The sequence below is a fragment of the Bradysia coprophila genome (genome assembly GCF_014529535.1).
Source record: "Bradysia coprophila strain Holo2 chromosome X unlocalized genomic scaffold, BU_Bcop_v1 contig_39, whole genome shotgun sequence".
NCBI lineage: Eukaryota > Metazoa > Arthropoda > Insecta > Diptera > Sciaridae > Bradysia > Bradysia coprophila.
Window position 1 is genome coordinate 761,018 of NW_023503329.1, and position 24,211 is coordinate 785,228.

The 24,211-nt window shown below is 34.8% G+C and overlaps 1 protein-coding gene across 3 annotated transcripts in view; it reads right to left on the reverse strand.

Moving 5' to 3' along the window:
• Positions 1-24,211, reverse strand: part of LOC119069725 (synaptogenesis protein syg-2) — a 211,548-nt gene that overhangs the window by 11,074 nt on the left and 176,263 nt on the right. For all 3 annotated transcript variants that reach the window (XR_005086388.1, XM_037173849.1, XM_037173850.1), the window contains 5 exons: positions 24,030-24,180; positions 22,574-22,770; positions 22,160-22,334; positions 16,388-16,589; positions 3,293-3,447 (listed from right to left, as the gene is read on the reverse strand). Coding sequence is in view for 2 of the 3 variants with exons in the window: in XM_037173849.1 (XP_037029744.1) it covers positions 3,293-3,447; positions 16,388-16,589; positions 22,160-22,334; positions 22,574-22,770; positions 24,030-24,180 (880 nt within the window). In the remaining variant the exon portion in view is untranslated. The remainder of the gene's footprint in view (positions 1-3,292; positions 3,448-16,387; positions 16,590-22,159; positions 22,335-22,573; positions 22,771-24,029; positions 24,181-24,211) is intronic.

Consider the following 24,211-nt stretch of genomic DNA (forward strand, 5'->3'; position numbering starts at 1 on the left):
GGGGGGCGCGGATCAGCGATTCTAAACTTGTAATAGAACATTCTGGTGAACTTCTTTTGCACCCTCTCAATTTGATCGATGGCATTTGCGTAACACGGATTCCATACGGATGAACAGTATTCAAGACGATTTCTTACTAGTGATGAGTATAGCAAACGGATACTGGATTGACTTGAAAAGTATTTTCCACAACGAAAAATAAAACCCAACATTCTGTACGCTTTTCTGGTTATATCGTCAACATGATCACAAAACGACAACTTATCGTCCAGAATTATTCCCAGGTCCTTTTTAACTGAGACCCTCTTCAGCAAATCATCTTCGATGGCATATGGGTATATCACTTTATCTCAATCATATAGATCATCATGAACAGAGTCTGATTGACAAGTGGTTCATGGGAATTTTAATTGTGAAAAATTCGGGAAATTCCGAAAAACTCAAAAAATTCCAAAAAATTACGAAGTTTTTTCAGCGGTTTTACAGAGGGCTTCCGACGACCGAATTACAGAGTATCGTACGGAATTCTGCACTGGTATTTTGTCTTTGTGCAAACCTGGACCTCGGACAACATAAATGAATTCATCTTCTACATGGACAATTATTATTTAATTAAAAAGGATAAATTCATAACTGCATTCAAATGACGACATTTTAACTTATTACACGAAAATACACTCGAATAGATTCGTAAAAATTGTGCTATTCAGGAGAATAAAATTTCATTTCATTTCTGTTCCAGATAATTCTAACAGAATTGAGAGATGGGCGAATGAGACCATTCTTAACGTTGTATTACCATTTTAAATTACTCGTTCCTATATCGTAAGCTAAATTTTATAACATCACCGTCTTAGTTTCACTGACAATATTTTTTATTTTATGGAATAGTACTCGCCGTTTCTCATGCAACCGTCAAAAACACTAAAAAATTATACGAAAAGTAAACCAATTTGTGTACACTTTTTTATGCTATGTTGCAATTTAAAATTAATTAAAAAGGAAGAAGCGAAGCAAAGAACTTGTTGTACCACTTTAATATTCCGTGGTCTCCTTCAATGTTATGAAGGGGTTTTTTCGAGTATTAAGTAAAGTGTTCCACAGATTCTCCATTTTTTATCTCGCTCACTCGTAATAAATGTTTATCTGCCACTTCAATGCAGAGCAGCAAATGTAGAAATACTTATCCAGATGCATTAACACATCGAGTGGAGAGGGTTCAAGTATCTGATATGAAAGCTGAGCTGAGTTAATATTGGAAATGTTAGTGATTCCAACATAGGATTCTGCAAATGTTTTTACAGATTCATTCTTAGTTGGTATAACTGAATCAACAGAAATTAATTCCAGTAAAAGCTAATATCAATTAACATGATTTCATGAAAGTGTAAGTGTGGAGGATCTCTTTACTCAAATTTAGGTTCTGCATTCCTGTAATATTGTACAGATGCTTATGTTAAAGCTAGGTGTGATAGTAAATTATTGAACATTGGTTGTAATAGCAGATTACTGACAAATTTAACGAAGCTTTATAGACACTTCTACTAACACTCGTCCGTTAGAGATACACTTGTTTTCTATTCATCAATAATTTAGTGTATGGAGTAAGGATTAGTTTCGTGTGAGCGTTTACAACCAAAAAAATCGTTGAGTCCCCATCTAAAATCTTTGTTTTAAGAGCAATGGACCCTTTGCAAATTTGTAGCCTACATTTAGGCGGAAAAATATAAGGTTTCTCTAAGTGGGTTAAGGTTAGACTCACAAACCAATTTTTCCCTTAAAAGTTTTTTGCTTGGTTTTACTTTTTCAAAAACAAAAAAAAAATTGGTTCAGAGAAATCATCAAAAAAACTAATATTTTTCCACCTCAATGTAGGCTACAAATTTGCAAAGCATCCATTGCTCTTAAGACGAATTGACATAACGCTAAAATGTAGCCAAAATTTGTGCGAAAAAATGATATATTCTCGATGATAATTTCATATCGGCGTCCTTTCTGGAAAAAGTGGAACCACCGTTTTGTGTCAAAAAAGGTTGGCTTTGAGTAACTATGACGAATGTTTGTGGTGACAGCCTGCTACGAGAAAACTCAAAATTTGTGCCAATTTTCGTAAACTATTTCTAGTAGTTGGATACAGTGACTGTTTTTGGTAAAACAATTTTCCTCATTTTCCTAAATTTTCACAAACTTTCCTAAATTTTCACAAATTTTCCTAAATTTTCACAAAATTTCCTGCATTTTTCAAATTTTTAAAGTGACAGTCCAAAGATTTTTTGGCTGTAAACTTTCCCACACAAATGGTCTTTACGTTAGTTCTGCCATACCGACTGAAACTAATCTAGCGAACGATTAAGATGAAAAAATCTATCGGTACACAAGCACCCTTTCTCACAGTGGCGCCCCGAACAGTCACAAGCAATAAAGATATGTGTAACAAACGTTAGTCAAAAGTTGGTGAGCTGAGTTAGTTATTGTCGATGTTATTTTCCACTTACATTTCTGCACTTTATAATAATGTTGTCGTACACTTCATTTAAAATTTGTTTACTTAAAATTTAGTGGAAAAACTAACGAAGAACCAAATAGAATTTTGAATTAAATTTAGTAGAAATAAGCGGCACATAAAAACCGCTTGTCATTTATCATGATAAAAATAATGTGTAACCGGGCGAAGACAAAGTTTTTAGTTAGACACATATTTTTGCAATTCGCTGATAACAAATTTTAATTTGCTTTTTACCCCAGCTAAAACATTCATACCAGAACGAAACAGAAATTTGTTTTTATAAACAAAATGCACATACAGTGTTCATGCTTTGAAAATATTAAACGAATTACACACAGAATAAAAAAAAAATGTTAATTACGAACGAGAGCGAGCGACACAAAAAAAAACCATCAGCAACGATATCAAATGTACACTCCACCATCTAGATACGCTTCCTAGATGTAAATCTATAAAATATTATAGAAATTTTGTATATTTATATGGCGTTTGGTTAGGAAAATTACATGCATTTTCACGATATAATTCCAATTTTCAATGCGACAAAACAACAACGGACACACACACAATTTAAAAAAAAAAAACTCAACCAAAATGGAATGAAAATTGTTGCCATAGCATATGCGATTTGTTATACAAAAATAACACAATGAATGGAGAAAAATATATATTTATACGAGACAGAAAGGAAAACAATAAAAAAAATGCGAACTGAAAAAAATGAACGAATAAACAATGGAAAAGCTCAAACATTAACTCTCTAGGGACTAATGACATTTTAAGTACCATTGAGACTTGGCTGTGAATATTGTACAAATCCCTCGGATGTGTAACGGCTGCTTCGCGTACCTAGAGTACGTGTGCACCGTATGTCAGCTGTAAATTCATCATTGAATCCATCATCTTCGGCATACATTGATGGTACATCAGTTCTAGCAGGTCTATAAAAATAATTTTTTTGTTGGTTTTTGTTTTGAGAAAAAAATAATAATTTTTTAACTTATGCGGATAAAGGAAGACATTTGTCGTATTTTTGTGTGTTTTATTTTGCATTTCATTCTTTTTTATTATTTTTATTGTTGTTGAATAATAAAAAGGCATAAAAAACACTCCAAGAAAAAGTTGAGAAAGAACCACGCGTTAGACGCCGAGAACGCAGCGAGAAGAAAAAAAAAATTGAGAATGGAACTGTGTCAAAGCTCTCCTATATTTTCTAACTTTACACTTTTATGTATGAAAGTCGTCGGCAAGCATATAAAGACGATTTTCAAAAAAAAAGAAAGAAAGAATAATCCGGTTCCTACCCCACGTTCAGCTGGATAATATAAATTGCGAACATAAAAACCGTTCGTGATAACGAAAATGTTCTTCTTTTATGCTCGGTAGTTGGTTTATAGCTTACGCAATAAATTGGTTATCGATTGCATCTCAGTTTTCCAGTAAACTAAACCCACAGCAGTTTAATGTGTTGGGATTTTTATTTAAAAAAAATAAAAACGAAGAGAAAAAGAATTCATAAATCACTTGCGAAAAACTATGCAGCAGTGAGCTTTTATTGTTTATAATTTATACAGACGGCGGCGCTTGTGGTAATTGTGATAAGTGTTTACTATTTTACCTTTACCACCGTAACGGAACGGTAGACACAAAGAAAATGTTTTGCTGACGTTGCGATGGTTGCAATGACGTTGCATTTAGAGGGAAAACTGAATTATGCGGGCTGCCGGAAAGTATGAATCAACACACACGAATTCCTATACATAGTCGTGCTATAATCCGAACAAATAGCATCTTTGGTTAGAGAAGTTGATACAAAAAAGAGCAAACATCGAAATGGTGTGACTCGTTTCAATCACATGACTTTGGTGTTAACGTTTCAATCCATCGATGTCACTTGGCTGTCACACAACATTTCCCAATGACGTCCACTTACGTGAATTGATTGTATCCGAAGAATGGATGAATGAATGCTTCTACACAGCAAAAGAAACATCGAAATGAATGAGACAAATTTGATAGAGTGGATTAGACAAATTTGGGTCATGCCCTCTGTTGTCAATATAATATTGTTATTGATGTGTAAGCTACGCAGGTAATGTTGTGTGAATCTTACGTGTTTTATACCATTTGGTCAATATTTTCGCTTATGATTCGCTAAAGCGAGACCTTAATAAGCTAGATCTAAGGATGTACCTTCAGTAGAAGAAAAATTTTGCGGAAAGTAATTTCGACCCTATGTACCCCTTTGAACCTTTGAAAATTCTAGAGAAAATGTAGAAAAATTCTTGCCATCTGTAAAGGTCAAGAAAATTCGCGAAATTCTAAAATTTTTCTCTTTTATCGGTTTTTTTAAATGAAAATCGAGACAATTTTGAAAAATCGGGAAAATCCAGAAAATTTGATTTTTTCTAATTTTCTAAGTTTTGCAAAAAACAAGGAAAACAAAAAAAAATCAAGAATTTTGTTTTGATTTTTATCGAATTTCGAAAAAAAAATTAAGGAAAACTCAAGAAAATCAAGAAAACTTTTCTTAAGGAAAGACGGTGCTTTTCACTGTAGATAATCCCCATAGTATCTCGTGAATATGTATCGGCGCTACCTCAATATGTGTACCTTGCAAGAGATTTTCTTCAATTATTTTATTGCAGAGCCATCTTCTTATTCCCCGATAAAGACGACAGAAATAACAGAAACCTTTTGTTTCAACAAATTGTCTCAGATTTATCTTCCCATTTACCACAAGTCGTATATCACATACGAACCGTCAGAATGCTCTTGGGGTAACTACTACAAAAAAAACATCAAATTCATTATCCTACTATTGTATTCATCCATCAAAACTTGCCATAAACCGAGAACCATTCATAATTTTCGTTTAAAATGTATTGTATTCGGAGCGCTGATAAAATATTTAGACGAACCATGTGGATTAATTCCGACTTCCGACCGCATAATCGACGACTTTGAAAACTTAAATATATTTCAAAATATTTCAAGATCAGTCAGTTTAAAACATTCGTTTCGAACCATTCGGTTTCAAATATTTCGAAACAAAGAAATAGAAGTAGCTGTTCTAAATGTGGCAATGAGATGGAAAACAAGTTCGTAAACATTTACCATCATATACGTTCAGGAAATTTGTATATTTTATATAAAAAAATAATAAATTCTCGCACCCAAAAGCAATTTGAACCAGAAAAAAATCCCCATTTTGACGAGTAAAACTTTTCTCCCATATGATTTCCATCCCAGTTTCCCCGCTTATAAATAAGAAAAATATTTAAATTAAGTTTATTATGTGAAGTTGAGTATGGTTATGTCTATTTGTCTTCAATTCGGTGCATATATAACCTACTTATGTTTCGTACCATGTATGTTTGTATGTAATGCGTTAATATGGTAGAGGCAGACAAATTTATTTTCAACCGAAAAGCCATTGAACATTCCTCAAGAGATTCATACCCATGAAGTAACAATTTTTTTCGTCTTCTTCTTCATTCTTTCTCTTCCCTGTCCTAAGTAACATCTTGGAAAACAATTTTGTTGCAAAAGAAGTACTTTCAAAGAAATTGTTTTGAAAGTCAGTAGAGAAAAGGTTTGAACATTTTTCGCATAAAATTTTCGTTCGCATGTGTTTATCGGTAAAGTATGAAATTGGGTATTTTAAGTAGAAAACATTTCCGAAATATTTGCAGGAAAATTACTCAATATTATAGCGGAAAAACGGTAGGCATACATTCTGCGAACGACATGAAGGCAATACAATGTAGCCATATAAAATTATCGTTCGGATAAAGTTAACTCCATCGAGCGATTAGTTCAACGGAGTACGTTTTACATTCCTTGCATTCTCCACATTGACTTCGTGTTTAAGCGACTCGTATCGCATTTTTCGAGCATCGATCTCTTTTTCTGTTTAGGTCTTTTTTATATTTTTACATTTTTGCGTAATTAAATTGGATAAATTAGGTTGAAGTTTTATGAGTAACGAATCGTTGCTAACCATTCTGCATAGACTAGTTCACAGATGAGATGCAAATAAGTTCGAGGAACCTTTTTGCAATTCTTAAAATTGTACGAATCCAATGTCGGTTCACAAATTAATATTGAATCTACATTCGAAGTAGTGCTGCAATATGAAACATCATAAGCTGATACAGATACAGTAAATTATGAACCAATGATTATTTATGCATTAATAAGGATACATTTCGTTCGTAAACTTTGCAATCTATAATGCAGTGACCATGGCAACCGAACTACTGACTGAGTCATTACTTTATGTGAAAACGAAAAGATTTTAAAATCTTTATTTAGGTCAAATTTTCTGTAGTACCTTATCAGCATGTTTGCGGTTGTTTGCGTTGGCTTCGATTTAATTCTTCTGCTCAAAACACCGAAAACTTAAAGCCAACACTTTATTAGTTTCAGATTCAAAAACATCCAATCAATGTATCCTACTTGATTATAACAAAGTTAAGATTTGTTCTTGGTGTACGTACACATTATTGGTTCGGAAATTTATCCGACAAACACTTGAATTGTTGACAGACACTTTCGTTGTTTTGAGACACGATTTATTTGTTGACAAACAAATTTACGACAGTAAAGAGAAAACAGATCTGATGGCATATGAACTTTGTAGATTTTTAAGATATTAAATTCAGTGAAGAAACGTTCGTTGTGCACATGGCTAAATCAGGGCCGTAGTCACTTGGGAACGAAGATAAAAGCTAAACTCACCCTGAAATCTAATGAGTTGAACCAATACCCTCTCTAGCAACCAAACTTCGTTTTGACGCAGTCAAAATACCACCTTATTTTGACAAATTTGACACTGACTTTTTTTGTAATGGAGTTGCCGTGCCGCGCTTTTTTTTAAAGCAATATCGACGTCACACGAAAAAGACAAATTTTAAACTTTCTTTCATTTTTGCACACCAAACTGACGGAGCAACACACAAAAAAAGACATCACAATCACAAATTATTGACTTTCGAACACCAAAACGGTGACAGTAGACGTAATATTTTCAATACAAAAAAGGTCATCGCTGCTCATACTTCATTTAATTAATTTTTAAAAGTGTAAAATTTTCTGTGACAGCGCACACTGTCAATGTTTACCACCTTATTTTTTATAGTTTGGTTGCTAGAGAGGGTATTGGTTGAACCTGTGATAATTGAGCTCTGAAATAATTTAATTTTTGTCCCTTATAGTAAAACATTCTGATGAAAATTTCAGGCACACCAACACTGAAAATAGTATGGTGATGCATATACTGTATCTGTTGTCGACAAAGACGACAAAAATAAGCGTTGAGATGTGGCTAGTGTACTTTTATATTAACCTGTTACAGACGGCTGTCATCTGTTATCGACGACGGCAGCAATAATAAACGACAAGATCTGACTAATTTGGTCTTATATTGCAAAAAGCATGTTAAAACAAATGAAGGAAGAGATTCCTGAAGTCAGCCTTTAAAAATCTTCGATCAAATGAAGTAATAGATCAGATGGTAAAACTGTTAATATTCTCGCCGTCTGTGACAGGTTGCAAAGTGTGTGTTAGACCAAGTGAAGTAACGGATCTTATAAAAAGCACTGGGCGATACGTTATGCTACATAAATAACGGATCTGTGAAAACCGAGCACGTTTGCTGTTTGTAAAAGTTATTGCTCTAGTTCAATTGCGAAGATATAAAGCGGCGCCACACCACGACTAGTTCCATCCCATCGCAACTTGACTTCGTTAAGGGCAAATAATGTTGAAGGAAAATCATTTTTTTAAGTTTAGTGTCTTCAAATCTTTTCTTTGTAATACGAAAAGTAATGCAAAAAATCGGACGGTAGTAAAGTCATATCGCAGCATTTAGCTAAAAACATTTATCAAAGCTTCGGATGTCAATGACGTCGATGAAAAAAGCTTTTTTGACATTATTTTCGAAAATAGAGCAGGACTTCCCGAAAAAATCGAAAACGAAAAAAGTATCTAACGAGGTGTCGATCCACATAACATTCCAAAATTGTATGGTGGTTGATGTAAAAGTCAACAGAGGACACATAACAGTGTCTGACGTCATTTCATTAAATAACAACGAAGAATGTATGAAGAATATATACGAAACATTCAATTTATGAAGAGAATGATGCTGACGTACAGTCAAACATTTCTGATTAAAAGTTAACTATTTATGGCGTTGTTTGTCCGAAAAAAATCTATATTTTTGCACAGAGAGTTTTGGTTCATACAGAAAACGTATCTGCTGAATTATTAGTGTGCATAAACGACGATCTATACTGTTTCACCTTTATGGAAGATAATAAAAGTTTTCAACAGCGGACAGAGGAGGCTTCAAAAAAAGGGCAGTTGAACAAGGTACCGATTCATATGGATTTCTATCAGAATGAATTTTGTAGAATCTTTGCTCAAATCTCAAATATTAACCGAAATTGCCCGCCGCACCATTGAAGCCGGAAATGCAGAACGCTTTGTTATATGACAATAGGACGATTTAACGCTGCGGTAATTAGATCTGTCAGATCTTTACACTTTTCATTGTGAATTCCCAACGCACTTTCCAACACTATAATGAATGATTAAATGTTAAAATCTGACATGATACATTAGCGAATTATAAGAAACATACATTTCTGTTTCAAATAGGCTGACGATGATAATGAAAGTTTATTTTGTAGTTTTTTAGGCCTATTTAAAACGGAACTAAATCAACGAATCTTCATTTTTCTTATGTTTCGCTAATGTGGCTAGTCTAAAAGGCTAGTTTAAAAGGTCCAGGTAGCTCAATAGGTAGAGCATAGGACTCGTACCCAAGAGGTCCCGGGTTCGACTCCCGGTGCAACAATGCTTGCCTGGTTTTATTCTAATCACTTGTTGATTAATCACTCGCTATTAGTTATCTAATAGCTGTACGACCGTAACAAAGTCGCAAATTTCAAGAAATCCAATATTCGATTTCTTCGTAACCATCACGCCATATTGACATAATGTCAATGACACCAGTTCACAATATACTGTAGGATAAGCGCCATCTATGAGCGACTAGTCGCTCATTGGGAAAATGTATGAGTCATTAGTGATGGTTGTGGTCTTAGCATACCACTCGTGGCTTAGAGAATTCACAACGTATGGGACGTTTACACGGTCGATTTGTGAACTATCGGAGTCGGGAGAGATATGATGAAAAACTCACAATTCATATGATCAAGTGACTTGTGCAATAGCACAACAGGCCCACTAGAGGCTTAGGAGCTGGGCTAACCCCCTTCCCATACAATCCAATCCAATCCAATGTGGCTAGTCTCGTTTCTGCATTTAACTATTCATTTATTAGCTCTGTTCTGTGTATAGGAATTGAGACCTTATCCAATACAGATGCATTGAAAGATTGAAGACCGGAAGATAATTTAACCTGCAGAACGTAAAATTTGTGTTCCTCACATTTATTCCGAATTCTGATGTTGACATAAAGCAATCAACTCTACGGGAAAAACATAAAATATTGATTGATTGATTGTGAACCCTGAGTCAGGATGGAGAGCTAGAGTAATAATAATGTCGATTGCCTTCCGTTAGCATCCATTTTTATTGAAGGAAGTTCAAATATAAATTTATATTAAGCAGAACTGTCGCGACGCTTGTTTCGTATAATAAACTTGTGAATAAACAAAGCTGTCACTGCAAATATGAACAGACCATTTTGTAAAGTTTACACACGGAGTCTACACACATCTCCACCGAACCAGTTGTATTCGCCCGTTCGAAGTATAATATTTCGTTCGCAAATAAACAAATTAAAAGTTAGATGAAGATAATGTCACAACATTCAGCAACAAAACGGAATGTTGCCCAGTCATCTTTACGCTACCAAAAAAAAACAACTCCAGATTGTAATATCTTATGATTGTTTCTTCCAGCGTCTGAACATATTTCCTTGTACAAATAATAAATGACAACAAGAAGGAAATTAACTCACAATAATATATTGTTTTGATAAATAAAACATTATTTCATTACACCTATATTTTCGACTGAAACACCAGTCAAACAAACCTCTAAACCGTTGTTATTATTGTAAAATTTGTACCAAAAAAATAATACTTCCATTTATAAAGTGCTTCAATCCGAAGAAGAAAAAAAAACGTGGAGAGAGAGAAAAGACGAAAACGTAATGCCAATGATAGGAAAATATCACGTTCTACATCCGATAGAGGTTTGGGGTGGAAGAACAAGAAGAAGAAGAAGAAGAAGACGACGACAAAAAAAACGAGAGTTTATAAAAATGATAAATGAAAATTTGTTTTTTTTTTTTCAAACATTCAGATAGAATCCAAATTGCCTGCAGGACATTGGATGTTTTACAAATATCGATATACAAAAAAAATCCTTTAATGTCAAACTACACAACCCATACCATTAAAATGATTCCCAGTCTTTTTTTTCTCTTCTTTTTATTCCTTTTTTTAAATCATATTTTATCATTTTTTTTTTGCTCTAGGTTCCGTTTCCTTTTTGATTCCTTTCGCTTTTCTTTCTCGATATAACCACACCACCCCGTCTATGTATATACAATATATCTACTTATCTACTGTACATACACAATGGGAATTGTATATAAAAAAAATCATCTGAATAATGTCTTCCTAATAAATGGATTACACTACATTAATTTAATTTAATTTTTTTGGTTGTTGTAATGCAAATTTTTCCGTCATTTCTTTTTATGAACGAAATGATCATTTAAATAATGTGTTCTTCAATTGTCTATCTTTCCTGTGAATCTATAAAGATAAAGACAGGGAGATAGCGATAGAGAGAGGACGGAGTTGCAGGGACTATTTTTTTTGAAAAATTTGTGAAACTTTCGTTAAACTTACATTGAGTTTTTTTTAGTATGTTCAGAACTTGAGATTTGTTAGAGTTTTAAAAGTCATCGATGATCACACTCAATAAAGTGTTTTCAGGTTATGATATATTGGCACAAATTTTAAAAAAAATTCTTAACGAATTCAAATTTCGCGCCAAAATATCATAGACTGGAAATCACTTGATTGACTACGAACAGCGATGACTTTTAAGACTCCGATAAATCTAAAATTCGTTTTCTGAATGAGAACAAACTGTAGGAAATGTTTAAGAAATATTCTGCGAATCGACTACTCAAAATAGTCCCTGCACAGTTAGAAACGAAAAAGACAACGACATGAACTTTGGAATTGAACTGAACGTCGAAGATTTTTCTGAATTGTTTAAAATATTCAGACCGAGAGACTGCGAATTTTTGACTACTCCACAATCACGATAACTTACCCAGTCTTTCGTTTTTGTTTGCTGGGATGTGAATATGTTATGCTTGCTTTCGGAAGTTAACCAGAGGTTGGAGGAGTAGTAGTCTGACATATATTGTGCTAGGATTATAATTACGGTAAAGTAGGTGAGACACAGGGTCTCAGGACCTTGACATCTAGTTGACCTGTTGTGCATCCCACGGTTTTTTTTAGTATCTGCCGGTACGGTTCATGCAACCAAAGATATATTTTGGGTATATGTTCCGGTGTGTATGTTCTCTGTTAAACGTTAAAGTTTCCATAATCTGTCCTTGATGAACACCGGGCATTAACAGAGATAGTGTCTTAGTGTTTCAATGCTTCCACATCTATCGCAATCAAATTATACCAAATTGATTTTGGGTGGTGATTCAGAGAGCAGTGACGTGTTAGGACGTCAGTAAGCCTTTTAATATTTTTCCTGTTATGGGGCCTGAAGACAAGGTATTTGATGAATTTCGGATTGGTGAATGTCTAGTCTGTCTAGCTATGCAGTTTTTAAAATTTCGTTCTTAGCATATACCTCCATTGAAATTTCGGTCATGTATTGCAGTTTCCACATTCTTTGCGCAAAATTTCCGTTAAAACCTGTAATTCTTTGTAAAAACGGAAATTCCTCAAATGCATAGAAGTTCCTTAAAGAGTTCTGGATATATCCACATATTTCTGAAACTTGAAGCACTTCAAACTCGACAAGTAAAATAGCCGGAGATTTGTACCGTCTTATTACAAAAACTTTTGAAAAATAAATACTGACGCTGAGTTAACCTATCCATAAATGAAGGAATTATTCGTCTAGTGATTCTGCCTATCCTATCTTTATTACCCGGCAATATTTATCTTTTCATTTTAAAACATTTTCCGTATACATCAAACCGGAACTTGTCAAGTTCTAAGTAGTCCATATTCAAAACAATCGCTACTATACTATCCGTACGCACTAGCTGTATTTTTCTTTAAAGGATTGGAGAGATACCTACGGTGTAAAAATATGAAAATCCTTTTACGCCCTACGTCGATTGAACATCTCATTTGAAACATTTTCTTGTTACCGTATGAACGTATAACGTAAATTTCGATCCGTCGTCCACTTATGATGTACCGAAAAGTTTCGTAGGCTCCTAGTCTAATTCCGAATAATTCACATTCAACAATGCTTTCAACGTTTAAACGTTGAGTGTTATTATCAATACCAAAAATTGCACTCGAACAACCACAATACCTCATTTTGTATTTTCCGAATAAATTTATGTTTATGAGGAGAGCATGCCAAAAGTTTTCCGAATTGGATACATTTAGCAACACTGGCAACGTATTCCTATTTTCGGTACATCGAAATACTTGTGAAATTTACCATTTTTAAGGTAAAATAGAAAGTGAAATTGTTTTTTGCTCCTTGAAAGTTTTATATTTAAAGGGAAAACAATTCAAGCTTTCGGTAAACAGGCAACATAGTTTTGTTGGCGAAAAATTGCATCCGAGCCCATGTTTTGAATATCCTTTCGATTTAAACCACTTAAAAAGCAATGACCCTAAAAATGTTTCCGGAAACTTTGTTCTAAAGCTAGTCAAATGTCTGTGGCCTCCGAACTCCCGTCTTATATGTATTTTACTCCCAAATTGCCACTACTTACTCGATGTGAAATAGGTTAAAACCAAAAATAATTAAGAAAATCAACAATTTAAACGTGAAGAAGTAAAGGGCACAAAGGTGAAATGTTGAAAAAGGTTATTATAAAATCAATTTAAAAGTGGTTCGGGTTGTGATGTTGTGAACGCGAACAACGCTCAAAGATGTGTTATACGTCTATAGGTAATCCCATTAAGTGCTCTTTGTTTTCAGATAGAATTTATATATGTATAAAGTGCTGTGTTATATACGACGAAAGGCAATATACTTAAACGTGAATTTCAATTTAAAATCTTTACAGCGAATGAAAGTTTGCTTTATTGTGTTGGATTAGGAAATAAGAAAGTTATTTGATGCAGGCACCAACACAAATTTTATGCCTTTTATGCAATCAGATCAACGTTGTGTAATGAGCCACAGTTGAGCAATTGGAGGGCGATTCTACGATGGATTTTTTTTTTAAATTTTAAATTGCAGAAGTGGATGAAGTTTATCGACCGATGACCATTTAGGGAAAAATTCAAAATTCAAAATGAACGGTAAGAATGTTCGAACTTGTTACAAGCACAGCCATTTCACCAAAAAAAAAAACAATTTAGTGGTTTCTATCCTGCGTGAATTTCAAAGGAATCTCGTCTGATGTATAACCCTATGAAAATCCAGGAGGAATGCTATGACGTTTCAGCCTTAATTTTCATATTTCCCATGATGGTGACTGAACAGTAATTCCATTGAAAATTCTTCTGACATTTCTTTCATGCAAAACATTTTCATTTTTTATGTGAAACGTTTTTCACTTATGCAAATGTAACGAATTCACACCACACCGGTAAACCGATTGTTTTCTCAAACGGACCAATATATGCCGAGCGATAAGCATTTGAAAATGTGATGTTTGTGTTGATGGCATCATAGTCTTATCGCTCGGAAATTAATGGCCTGATTGAGAAAACAATTAGTTTATCAGACTCCTGAGGTCATGCCCTATACAATGGCATTTTGTTTACTATGCTATTGGCACCGGGTGCCAATAGTCTCTTTATAATACTGTGGCTAATGGCACCGGGTGCGATAGCATTTGTATAATAAAGAGACTATTGGCACCTGGTGCCATTAGCCACAGTACTGTAAAGAGACTATTGGCACCCGGTGCCAATAGTCTCTTCCTTTCGTTTAAATCAAATCTCCGCAGTCAGAATATAATTATATTTCAATTAGCTTGTGAAACTTGCCCTTTCCGTTTCCGTTTAGAAAATCTGACGTTCCATATAGGATTTTTTGTTGACAATTTGAGTGGTCGTACATGCAGATCTTTTAGTAGAAAATTTTGCATTATTTTTCACGTGACACTAGCACCTTCATGACGTTTCAAAACCAAAAAGCTCAGAGAAAACAATTTTCTTCTTAGATTGTGTAATATTACGACTGTAATATGCATGCACCAGGGCCTATTTTAAGGGAACTAAATTCCCGAAAATCCCTAAAAATTCTACAAAACCATAATGGGTCGAAGTGTCTATGTTCTTTTATCAAAGTATATAAACACTGAAAGAATGCAAATCCACAAAAACTCATGGAACCCAAGTTTTTGTGGTGAATTTATTGTATATCGATACACATACGTACAACTTGTTGTAAATATATGTATTGGCGACATACGAAACTCACCACAACTTGGGTTCCGTAATTTTTGTGATCCGCTGAGCGTTTGCGTTACCTTCAGTGTTTATATACTTTGGTTTTTATGGCCTTTTTGGTGTTTTTTTAAAGTGTTTAAAGTGAAATTTTCGGGATTTCTCTGGAATTTAATTTACTAAAATAGGTCCTGGCATGCACCAAAGCTCTCGATCAATAATGTGATGTGAAAATATTTCTCCAAAGAAAAGGACAAAATCCGATTACACGAATTAACTCTTTAATATCCCCGCCGATTACTACAAATCGGATAAATGGACGAACACGTCTCAATCAATTCAATTTTCCTCTTCACGTCTAGTCATTTTAATCCTTTAACGTGCTGTGATAGATTCATTAACTGAACGACGGAAGAAAATTTACAGCGAAAACACAGATTATCATATGATATATACATCAAAAAAAAAACGAAGACAGAGGGAGACAGAGAGCCCAACACAGCAACGCCATTAGGATTGCGCCACCGAGTCAGAAATTAAATTAAAAACGAAACATAATCTATCAACTTCAACCCTAATTTATAACTTGTGTATTTATACGTGAGAACATATTTTGTTAAAATTAAACGCCAATTAAATTGCCCATTCCATTTTCGGAAGAACGAAGATAAAAAAAAAGTTTCATTTTTATCCGCATAAAGCCTCCCCAAAACAACAAAGCAAAAGCTAATTAAATTGTCAAACTTTAACTAAATTAAAAACTATACCCCCGGGCGCAAAAGTATAGAACATTTTACTAAGAACCTGCAAAATAGGACAATTAATAATCATGAACGTCTCAGAGAGACGTACATATATATATATATTTATAGTACTTCAAGGTATATTACACATAAGTGGCACCCATTTTTCATACCACACCAAATCCCTCCAATTAAATGTAAAATATACTTCCAAAAAACAAAAAGGAAAAATCCTTTAAATCCCTCAAATTAATCCACGTCTAATAAATTTCAATCAAATAATATAAAACAAAAGATTTTTCGTCTAAATAAATACCTATACACTACACCTTCAACTTCATCACAATACACACCGCTGCCACGACCGAGAAAGAGAGTTTATTGTGCGTAAACTGTACAATGGATGAATACACAATTCACGTGTTCGCCCAGATGGTACGCATTATATTTATGGAAGGTGTTGTGTAGAACACGAGAATGAAAAGAAAAAATCCCACAACACAGAAAACAGGTACGGCGAAACTTACCTCATTCTTTTTCTGACTTCTTGAGGTTCAGGTGGCTTTGGCCGATGTTTGCACACAACTACGATACCAGCCACAATAATTGACGTGATTACAACCGCACCAGCTGCCACAACAGCAGCTAGTATAACCATTGTCGATTGTTTTTGCTTGTCCTGATTTGATGTTTCGGCTGGGGTTGGATCTTCCAGTTGACTGGTTTCATCTGTTATTAGAAAGGGGAGTGTATTAGAGGCAAAGCTGGGCTAGATAAAATTCGACGAGAAAAAGATTTTTTTTTTGTTATTTGATTGCTTTAAAAAGAGACGCTCATTTAACAATTATTCGTAATATTGGGTGAACTCTGATATTGGCATCGGAGCGGGAAAAAGGTAAATTTTTGATTTGCGTGTAATGTCCGCAAATTGTGTTTAATATTTCGGGCAAATATATGCAAATTGGACTACTGTTCCGACGACTGTTCCGGGTATAACCTCTGAATCATAATAACAATTTCTACGTTTGTGCTTCAGCTTCCCAATGGAAACGATGGCTTCCTGTTCAATCTTCCTGTTATGGAGTTATAGGAATATATGCAGTCGCCGAGTAGAATTCTTGTACAAATCTTTTTAATAAGACTTCTTGACTTGAAGAGATTCTATTCCTTGGTTAATTACCAATTTTTATCTTCAATTCTAGCTTTACATTACTGTAGAATAGATTCTACAGCCAGTGTAGGGCACTTAAAAGGATAATCCTTTTGTATAAAAATTGCGCTTACAACAAAACTTTCTCCCGACAAAAGCGTTAAAGAAAAACAGTTCACAAATAAGTACACAACCTCCACCTCCTTCTAACAAGATGTTTCATTTGCTCTTGATATAAAAAAAAACTTTTCCTGCTTCCTTCTGGCACTCTGCGAATTGTATAAAATATCATAAAACGCTTCAGGGACGGAGGTATAGAAATTGATCTGAACCAGTCGACCATATAGGTTGATCGTACCATGAACGAATATAACAACTTCCATTACTTTATGCGATTCCGATCCGAATTGAAATTCACATAAGACATCAACATAGCAGCCCACACGTACCAAACATAATATACGTAGATGAAAGTTAACATCGACATGTCAATATGTGGAACGAATCTTTTTGAAAGCGCACACAATTGCTGTGTGTAAAATTACATATTTTCAGTTAACTTTTGAATGAATGAGATACAGTCACCTGGCTGAGATAACTTCGGATGGCAAAAATAGAAAAATTGTGTTTCACAGAAAAAACGGATAGACACTGAACTGTGTAGGTATTGTACTGTCATGTCGTGTTAAGCAAGACTGTCATTGTTGTGTCAGCTTTTCGAAGCGTGAGCATTTTTTTGGATTTCAACAAAATACTCCGAATTGAAATTGAAAAAAAGCTCAGCCCTTTCGAAAGCTTTTAAATGGTAACCACTATAAGCATGATAACTCACTAAGGTTTATAATGAGCTTATTATCGTTTCGCACTCTTAAAAAATTATACTCTGGTCTTCTTGGTGTCTCTGGATCATTTGCCATTTGAAAAATCAGAGAAACGGATAGGTGTATCAGTAACAGATTAGATAGATATGGAAGTGGAATTTTTTACGTTGGAAAAGCAGTACAGTTGAGTTGTATCTTACTTTCATTTTCTTTATGATTCGCTAGAATTTTTCATGCAAAAAGGTAGGATCTGCATTATCATTCAATCATCGAACACTTTTGAATTGCATTGTATTTCCGAAGTACTAATTCGTAGAGGTAAAATCATTTCTTTGTCACTGTCGCCATGATGAGATGTGGTATTTTCGAACCGCATTATTAAATGCAAAAGATTAAACGATGCTATTACGATGCAGAACGAAACAGTCGTCGTCCAAACCGTTCGCTAAATTTTTTGATATATTTGTTATTCTACAATTCAGACTGTAGCCGATACCAGTGTTGCGACAATAGTTCCAGCTTTTAGAAAACATGGCCTATGATTAGATGATTCTCATCACGCTGAGTCGAATAATTCAACTCACTGGGATATGCCATGTACACATTTCCTGTATATCAATACCCGTACATTTCAAAGAACTTGTTGAAATATTTCTTCAACATTTTTAACGCTGTCTTCATTTCCAATATTTGTTTCTAATCCACCCTGTTTTCGTAAATGAACGCGAAACGCTTAAAGTGTATCAATGTTTTGTGAAGCTTTGAATGAGGATTTTCGAAAGAAAAGAAAAATTGTTGAAAGCAGAAAATAAATTAAATGCACGAACGACGAATTTCTTTCTTTTTTTTGAAGGTAAGTGTACCTTACATTGTGTATGATGTCAAGAAGAACTGGCAGAATGTGTATGTATAATACTAGTACTAGATAGAACAGAACAACAAATATTTGTTTTGAAACCCTCGTTTCCTGGAAGGTATTTCTTTCTTTTTTTTTCATTTACTTTGCAGCCATTGATTCAGTGTAGATTGCGTTTCTTCGTCAAAAAAATCTTGATTTTTTTCAATTAGCGTATAAATGAAATTCCGCGAAGCGACTATAGGAAAGATTCCGGTTTGTGTAAGTCGACGTAAGCCTACACAAATAATAAATCGAAATCGCAGCCCTTTCTATTCGATCCGAAACAACATCTTACTGTAACAAGAAAAGAAATAATTAAATAGAGAAACTTCGTGGAAACGATGCCTTGGTACCGATAAATAGCGGCATTTGTCAGCTGAAGCTTTTTGCTAATTAATTTCTCTTTCTGAGTAAATTATTTCAAATTTATTAATTCCAGAAAGCAGAACCACTAAATCTGAACTTCAAAGTGATTGAATAAATAATGAAATTCAGTTAAACTTTCCAGGAACTTATCTTTGTAATATATATTTAATTGGCCCATTTCGATAGATATAATTCGCAGAAAAACCTCTCTGTACGAATGTATCAAGAAAAACAATTTTTCCAAAAATCAGATAGACAGGAACTCGCCACAGAAAAGAACATCAGTGGAAGCGTGGTCATTTCACATGTTTTTAGACCCGTACAAAGTACTGGGGTCTTATAGGTTTACGCATACGTTTGTAACACGTCGAATTGGACTCCCTGAGTAAGGGGAAACCTATTGTGGTTGTCCAGAGATGCCAAATCAGCAAGAAAAAAAATGTCCGTCTGTCAGTCCGTCCGTCCGTCCGTCTGTCTGTCTGCACGATAACTTGAGTAAAACGCATCCGATTTTGAAAATTCTTTTTTTCCCCGTTTGGTAATGTCAAAAGACAGGCTAAGTTCGAAGATGAGTGATTTTGGATCGGCCCCTCCTGAGCTGGGGCCCAATAAGTGCTTTACGGTTTTTCGAAGATATCTCCGGACATTTAAACGCTATACTCGTAAATGATACATTGAATGAAAGATATTTACAATACCGATCGACAAAAAAAAAGTTTATGGAAATCGGATGACCGACTTGTGAGTTAGACCCCTTGGTGTGAAACAGGCACAGGGCGGCAAGCAGTTTTTGCTTGTAGGTCGGCCAAATTTGAACATATTTCGTTCGTTTTAGCTTTATTAGATAGGTATTGACCGTACCAATCAGGGAAAAAAAAAGTTTATGAAATTATGTTCTCCGGAGCGTGAGCTAGGTCTCTTGGAGTGAGCTCTTATCTGGCTACTCGGCCGTACAGTGAACGTGGAGTATTTTGTCAATATCTCGAGTAAATTTTGACCGAATTTCATGATTTTTTTTTTGTTTGAAAGGTATTAACAAATGTAAAGCGTCGGTACTATTTTCGGTTTCCTAACAAAATGGCTGCCGGCGGCCATATTGGATTTTATTAAAAGTGATATAAAGTGGGAAAAATGATGCTTAGAGAGTTTCTGTTAACATGGAAATAATGTGTTAAGTGTGAGGGGTTTCAGGGATTCCATATATGGACATCTATATATACCTATATACAGCTATATTGAGCTATATACAGGCATATAGAGCTATATAATAGCATATTCCTATGTGAAATGTTTATTTACAGTGAAATATAGGTAAATATAGCGATATATAGCTGTTTAAATAGGAATTTAAGAAATTTGACTTCGTACGGGGCTGTCTATATTGCCTCCGGCAATTTAATTGTATATGATAACAAGGCAAAGAGTGGATAATGTAAGTGATTTAAAAGGAAGAATAGTTTTTCAGCAGAGAAGAAAATGAAGTAAGAGAAATGAAGAGTTTCACATTAAAGGCCTTTGATACGAATAGGTGTTTCGTACGGGTCGGCGTTAGCTATGTTTTTTTTACGAAATGAACAAAAATTCATTATTACTCTGCCAATCAATATTACTGTATTCAATAGCGGACAGTATTTATTATAATGACGCTAATATTGAAATATCCAGCTACGCAGTTCCAATTTTCATTATGTACCCTTTTCCCAGAAATTTCATTAACAAAAGTGTTTCAATGTTGCACAAAATCCAATGTAAAATCAATTGGACTAAAAATAGCAGAGTTGGTTCTACAAAAAATAAAAAAAATAAATTCAGTTCGTTCTTGCGCGAAAGTAGATAGAGAAAACGAACATCACGACACAGAATGTCCTGTTGAAAAACCTAATTGAATGCTTATCAGAGATAAAGGGACATAACCATCACGATCACATTTTGTGTCCTGTGTGAGAGTGAGACGACACAACATTAAATTATGTGTCCTGATGCCAGGAGAAAGGGATGCTGTGTATTACTATAAATTACTGGAACAGAGAGTACTCTAGTTAATTTTTTATCTCAATTTGTACGGTTTTTATACCTAATTTGTGTTCTGTAGTCGGTGCATTGCTGTAAACAAAACTGATAGGCAGATAATATTAAACCACAGGATGACTAAGTGGGTACACTCCGAGATGTTCCTGCGATCTAGAAGAAGAAACGGGTGCACACTTGATATGTGATTGCCCCGAATTTCTTCAACTAAGACGCAGGATGCTCGGAGACTACGAGGTGGTTCCTTCGGAAATTGCTACAATAGGACCAGACATCTTAGACAGGTTCCTATCGGCAACAGGAAGGCTGCCATGATTTACATGATGACCGGGAATGGAAACAAAGGATCAACAGATCTGTGTTTCGAGATCTTATATGATCGTCCCAAACTGATAAATCTAAAAAAAGTGGGTACATCCTGGCCTTCCACCGAAATAATCACCGGTTCGATCCCCGTGTCAGACAATTCCACATGGAATTTTTCTAGCGATTTCGCATTAAGCTTCATAATTTGGTGGCTGCAACGATGTTTATACCAATGACACAATAGTCATTGGTACACACTGAAATGACTCGCATGACATACCCCAAATACGATGAATTTGTGTATATTCTTCTAGTCTACATTTAGGCGGCTAGGTATAAATTAGCATCTAACTCTTCTGAAGGAGTATTTGCATACCTCGAGGCGTGACTTTGGACGACAATCCAGACTGAACTTGTTTTTTCGCTCAGAAGAATCGACACCTAAAGCCGTTTTTGATAGTCAACGAAATGAATCAGCTTTGCATTATTTTCACACGCGTCATAAAAAAGAGAGTCAAATTAAGGGAAGCGAAAAACACGTCAATCAAAATGCGGAAAAGTGCAAATTTCCATATTTTTACTCTGATTGAAATTAGTGTGCCCTCGATTCCAACTCCATAACTTTTCCAGCGGTGAATTTCTTCGTGTCACCAACATCTTTGCAACATTTTCCACAAAAATTCCGAGCACTCAAAGCAATCAAATAAAATTAACCAAAACGTTTACGTACCGTGCGGCCCTTGTGTATCACCATAAATTCGTCCATTCATTATAACAGGCGGTTGACTTCTGCCTTTTGCATTCACCGAATAAACCAAAAATTGATATTCTCGTCCCGGCTCCAAATCATGTAATTTAAACTCCGGTATGGTCTCTTTTAATCTACGCAGCGGTGCTGTGGTTGCCTGTATTTTTTTATAATAAAAACAAAAACGAAAAATGAATTTCAATCGTTACGAAATTCCAGATGAATTTCTAATGTGTAGCTTGAAGGTTCACTAAGCATGCGGAACGCTTATCATCATTTCAAACCAGTTGAATAAATAAATTTCGAAAGAAAACAAAAATTTTTTGGAATCTAAATCCGAAAATGGACCACATATCAAACGAGTATAATAAAATGGGATTAAGTATTGTGTGTAACCTGATCATTCATTGTTGATATTTCGTTGTCGATGATATCCTGGCCGACCCTTGTTACTTCCGTACTATATATTGGATTACCACCCACAACCTCTAACAGGAAATGTTGCGTTAATCCACCATCGTAGCCAGCTACACAGACCACCTCCAGTATTGTATCGTTTCGAAGTTCACATGATTTTGGTGGCTCTGGTGTTTCTATATCGTGATGTAAATAACAATGGTACAGATGATTGAGGCAACACAGAATAAAAGTTTTTTTTTGTTTCAGCATTTGTTTGAAAATTTAATTTTTCGGGGGTGTTCTCGTATTTTGCTCGTTTAGATAATTGAACTTGAAAGTTTGTGTCGTTTGCGGAATATATAAAAAAAAAGGGAAGAAGAAGAAAATAATGAAATTGTAACTTTTGAGCAGAACAACAATCGTAATGAGTCACGTGTATTGAATACTTAAGCCACTTAAGGTCATGGACCACGAAGTATAATCAAATGAGATGTTTTTTTCCCAGTTGCAAAATTGAATGGCCATTGTGAGTCGAAGCTCTCGCTTGTTGAAATTAATTGATGGCGATGTATTTCATCCCGGATCATTTGAATATACGACCGGTTTTGTGTTACCTACGCTGTTTTATTCGACTCGTTTTTTTTGGGTCATGTAAAGTAGTAACCGAATATCAATTAATTTTCGTGTCATTAAATATTCCTTTTATGTCGACTGTCGACTAAAAATTACATTGCTCGGTGAATATATGAGCATTCGGAATACAGGTCGAACAAAAATGGAGATTGATGTCTGTCCGAGAATTATATAACAATTCGGAGGAACCACAATGTAACGAGAATAAAAATCTCATTAAAGTTACAATTTCACATGTCTTGTGCCGAATATATTAAATGAATTCGACGACTTTTATAAGTTGTTTTTTTGATGAAGAATACTCGACCGTTGGACTTCGAAATTACGTTCTGAAGTACTGTTGAAATGAGACACATTGACTTGAGAGTCGATATGCAACGAATAAAACCAAACCCAAACCAATAAGTGCGGCAATGTACATCTAAAGCCGTACAAATAAACAAGTCAACAAGTTTTACCATGACCATGACCGGCCACAAGAAAATAAATGTCCACTTAACTTAGCATATGAAAACTCTCGAATCATCTTGCAGAAAATGGAAAACCCAGAAAATCACTCGAGACGTTATACATGCCAAACCACCTTCGACCGAAAAAGAAACAACAAATATGAACACTGTCCGAAAACGGAAAAAGGGTCATCCGAGTTTGGAAAAACATTTTGTGAAAATTTAACCCCAAACAGCAGCAACACAACACATACCTTTCATTGGGTCAACAGCCTTTGCATAAAGTGTCCGAGCATCTTATTAAAATAAAACCCCCCAACCGAACACATACACACACACACACCCGAAAAACAAATTTTATGTTAATTTACTTGCTGGTAAAATATGTATCAAGCATGGTTGCGACTGATGTCCTACGGCATTGCTAGCCCAGCAAGCGAGCGTAATCAATTCCACATCTGACTGAGGTAAATAGGTCATCGTGCTTATAAGTCCGTTCGATGTTATTCTTGAGTTCAGTACCTTTTTTTCGTTGTGGAGTGGTTTTGGGGTA